Consider the following 3,973-nt stretch of genomic DNA (forward strand, 5'->3'; position numbering starts at 1 on the left):
GCTTGTCTAATAAAAATTAGAATTTTCAATAATTGTATTTGTCACCATGAGCTTTACAGTTTCTTAACGATTAAAGATTTTTCTGATGAGATACTTGATAATATTAATAAATGTGATTTTTTAAAATTTTGTATGATAAAATATATCAATATTAAAAAAAAAACTCAGTCCATCATTTTTTGCCAAATTCCCAATGTGTGATTATACAAAATCATGCATGTATAAAAGATTAACTCAAAGCAGAAGCTAGATCAATAGATTTTAATGCAAAAAATTATACTTTTATAATTTCATATTTCACAATTCAACTATCACTTAAGAAGATAGCATTTACCAATTTTTGTTGTAGTTTCAAGAATATGCACAATTATTTGAAAAAGTTATTAAAACACTGATTCCTTTTTCGACTATATCTGATGCTGGATTTTTAAAAACTATTTAATCAAAACAACATTGTGCAACAGATCGAATGCAGAAGCACGTGGCTATGCAAATATAAGATGAAGTTGATTTCAGAGTAAAAAAATTACTAAGGATAAAGAGGGATATTTCATAACATCAAAGGTATGAATTCAACAAAAGAGATACAGCAATTTTAAACATGTATGTACTTAACATCAAAGCTTCAAAATACATGAAGCAAAAGCTTATAGAGCTGTAATGAGAATTGGACAAATCCACAATTTCAGTAGATTTTGACCCATCTCTCTAAATAAGAGGTAGAACAAGTGATCAGAATTCAATATTTTAAAGTCTTGAACAACACTTGTAATGTTAACCTAACTGACCTAATTGACATATATAGGACACTCCACCCAACAACAGCAGAATCTAAATTCCTTTCAAGTGTATATTCACCTAAGATACTAATAAAAACTTTTTTTTTTTCCTTTTTGTCTTTTTTCGTGTCCGGCAATGGATCGCAACCCTNCACTGTAGCAGTGCGCCACCGGGCCGGCCCCTAATAAAAACTTTCATTAAACTTTTTTCATAAAAAGTTTTGCACATTGCTCTTGTGCTAAATAGATAATGGCCCTGAGTGATTTTAACTTCCTGTTAACTTTTAAAGCTTAAACATTTTTTATGGCTTTCTTTTCCAGGGGATGCAATTTGAAGAGGTTAGCATTGTCAGATTTAATTTAATTCACTTTGTTTTAAAATAGGGCTCTACAAAATAGACTAAGGAAGATTCTAGACTCCTGGGAAGAATTTCAGGGATGACAGAGTACCTTATGGCAGTTTTCCTCATGCACAAAATGTATTCGACAAATACACATTGAGTTTCTTTGTGCCAGGCAGTGTTTCATCACTGAGGAGGCAGAGATAAATAAGACATTATCTTCATCCTTAAGTCAGGTGGGAAAATGGACATGTAAACACATCATCATGACTCATTGCTGTCAACTGTAATGGATGCATGTGTAATGTCCTTTGAAAACAAAACAATGAAGAACATTTTTTGCTGGATAAGAGGGACATGGTATAAGTGACTTTTGGGAGAAGAGTATTATCTTCCAAAGTAATACATTGGACAGAAAGCTCTGGGAAGAATGTGTCATTTCATTTATTTGCTTCATTTTCAAAAGAGATAAAGTTCCTGAATGCCTTTAAAATGCCTGTTATTTTATGATACAAGAAGCCAGCATCCTTTCCTATCAGTTGCTTTTCTTGACCAAATCCTGGCTGAGTTGCATGCTGTAGGTGAGCCCAGGCCCCTGTTACCAGCCAACCATGTGCTCATTGGGACTGCTAATAACTATTCACAACCACTCTCTTTTCTGCCGACCTCCTCAAGTCAAAGTCAATGATTGACAGGCAGGAAAAAGAGTCCAAGGTGGGGCCAGTTTGCTGGTACAATTTGTGTTCCTGAGCCCCATGGAATCAGATCAAGTTAGTCTCCAGTTAAAACCAGCTTCCTCTAAGCTTTTAACTCTGGCACTTTCCAGCTTCCTCCATTCCTCTTCTCTCAAGAGCTCTTTTTGAAAAAAATAGTGTGAATAAGAATCCCTGTCTTGGGCTCTGCCACAGAAGAACTTGAACTAAACCACTGGCTCCTTAATATATGAGTAAAGATTTGTGATATTTAACCTATGCACATTCCTGCAGTTTATCCATTATACCTGTACTTTTGCTTCCTCTTTACATAAAAGGATATATCATTTTACCAACTTCATTACAGGCACACTGCAGACAATTTTATTATTTCTTTACACTTTTTAAAAATACCCTTGCTACTTCAATTTCACTAAATAGCATTCCTTCTCTCTCTAATAGTATCACTACCTTCCTTTAATTTTCAGCTCACTTTTTAGTATCCTTAATTCATCTCTTTTGTTTCTCACTCAAAATTGGTGAAATTATAAGGAGGAAAAACACATTTTCTGCTTCCCTTTTCTCTTTGATTTCAGAGCTTACCCTTAACACTAGTATTGGTCTTGTAATATGGTGAATGTTAAGTTTCTTGAACTAATTAAAAGAAATGAAGAGATCTAAAGTAATGGCATTATTATAATCTCTATTGCATTCATAATATAGCAACTAGAAAGAAGGCTCTATATTTTGTTATAATACTAGTAAAATAATTCACAAGATTTTCTGAATAAATTGTATTGCTGCCTCTAATGTGCATCATTTAAAAAGCTTATTTAATGAAATGATTATGAGGCTATAATTAAATTTTGCCCCCTCTATTTTTATAAACATTAAAAGCATTAGAATATGGAACAGTAACAAATTAAAAACAGAAACAAAATCCTGAACACAAATTGCAATCATGTATATTTCAAGCTAAATTTTTAATATTAGCTCATTAGTGAGAAGTGTCAACTCTAGTGTATCTAGAAATTTTCAGCGTGGTATGTGTTAGAATCCTACAAATAATATGAGTTTAGCTGCATAATAATTGAGAAGTCATATTTTTTTAAATCAAAAGGACAAAAAAGTTAAACAAAAATGTCAAGTTAAAATTATATATGTGTTAGAAAATAGCATGCCTTCCAAACCATCACTCTATGTCTTACCGGAAGTCAGAACCTGCTCTTCTACCATTTTCTGGAATACCAGGATCTGGACACATGTCAGAGACCAATGCGACACCTCCTTGACTCACTAGAATAGAGAGAAACATTATTAAAATGTTGTGAAGCTGTTGGATAAATACCCAGAGAGTAAAATTAATCTAGGCATATTCAGTATTATAATGATCATCACTTAAAATGTAATTTTTAAAAGAATTAAGACAGCTTAGCTGCATTAAAATAAATTCTTACTTTTATTCATGAAAATCAAAGACTTCTCTGTCAGTGAAAGAATGACACCATTCTTTGATTTGAACTCTCTCCTCTATTGAATAGGTAAAATTTTGATAAAAAATTTGTTTATTCTTACCACTTTTATGCTAGGTCACAACACGATGGAAAAAATAGCATCGTGATAAAAATGCCTACACTTTTGCAAAAGAAAGCCTTTATTCATTCTCATGGTTAAAAATGGAGATGATAATTACCTATAAAGATCTATACAAGGAATATTTAAAGTAAAATTACTTTTTATATTTTAAACACCGAATGTGCTTATCATTGAACTAAAAACCAATCTCTTTGTACCAGTATGCAGATTAATTTTCTGAGTCTGTTCCATGAAGAGCCTTTCCTCCTACTGGGATTTTTACCACCAAAAAATATTTTCTAGGGCCGGCCCAGTGGTGCACTGGATAGTGCGCCGCTTGGGAAGCGTGGTGGCGCTGCCGCCCGAGGGTTCGGATCCCACATACGGACCGGCTCCCGCTCACTGGCTGAGCGAGGCGCGGGAGCAACGCCGAGGTCTGCGATCCCGTTGCCGGTCCCTGGTCCGGTACGGGGTCAACACTGAGGGTTGCGATCCATTGCCGGACACGGAAAAAGACAAAAAAAAAAATATATATATTTTCTAAAGGACTCATTTGCTTATCTGATAGAGTGGATGCCACTTCAAC

The 3,973-nt window shown here is 34.1% G+C and overlaps 1 protein-coding gene across 1 annotated transcript in view; it reads right to left on the bottom strand.

Moving 5' to 3' along the window:
• The window catches only part of LOC103606907 (CUB and sushi domain-containing protein 1-like), a gene marked incomplete at its 5' end in the record, with an annotated part of 86,747 nt that extends 83,639 nt beyond the window's left edge, over positions 1-3,108 (bottom strand). The window contains one exon of the mRNA XM_008591466.1: positions 3,021-3,108. Within this exon, the coding sequence (XP_008589688.1) occupies positions 3,021-3,108 (88 nt within the window). The remainder of the gene's footprint in view (positions 1-3,020) is intronic.
• Between the last annotated feature and the right edge of the window lie 865 nt (positions 3,109-3,973).

The sequence above is a fragment of the Galeopterus variegatus genome, unplaced genomic scaffold (assembly GCF_000696425.1).
Source record: "Galeopterus variegatus unplaced genomic scaffold, G_variegatus-3.0.2 Scaffold6945, whole genome shotgun sequence".
NCBI classification, from domain to species: Eukaryota; Metazoa; Chordata; class Mammalia; order Dermoptera; family Cynocephalidae; genus Galeopterus; species Galeopterus variegatus.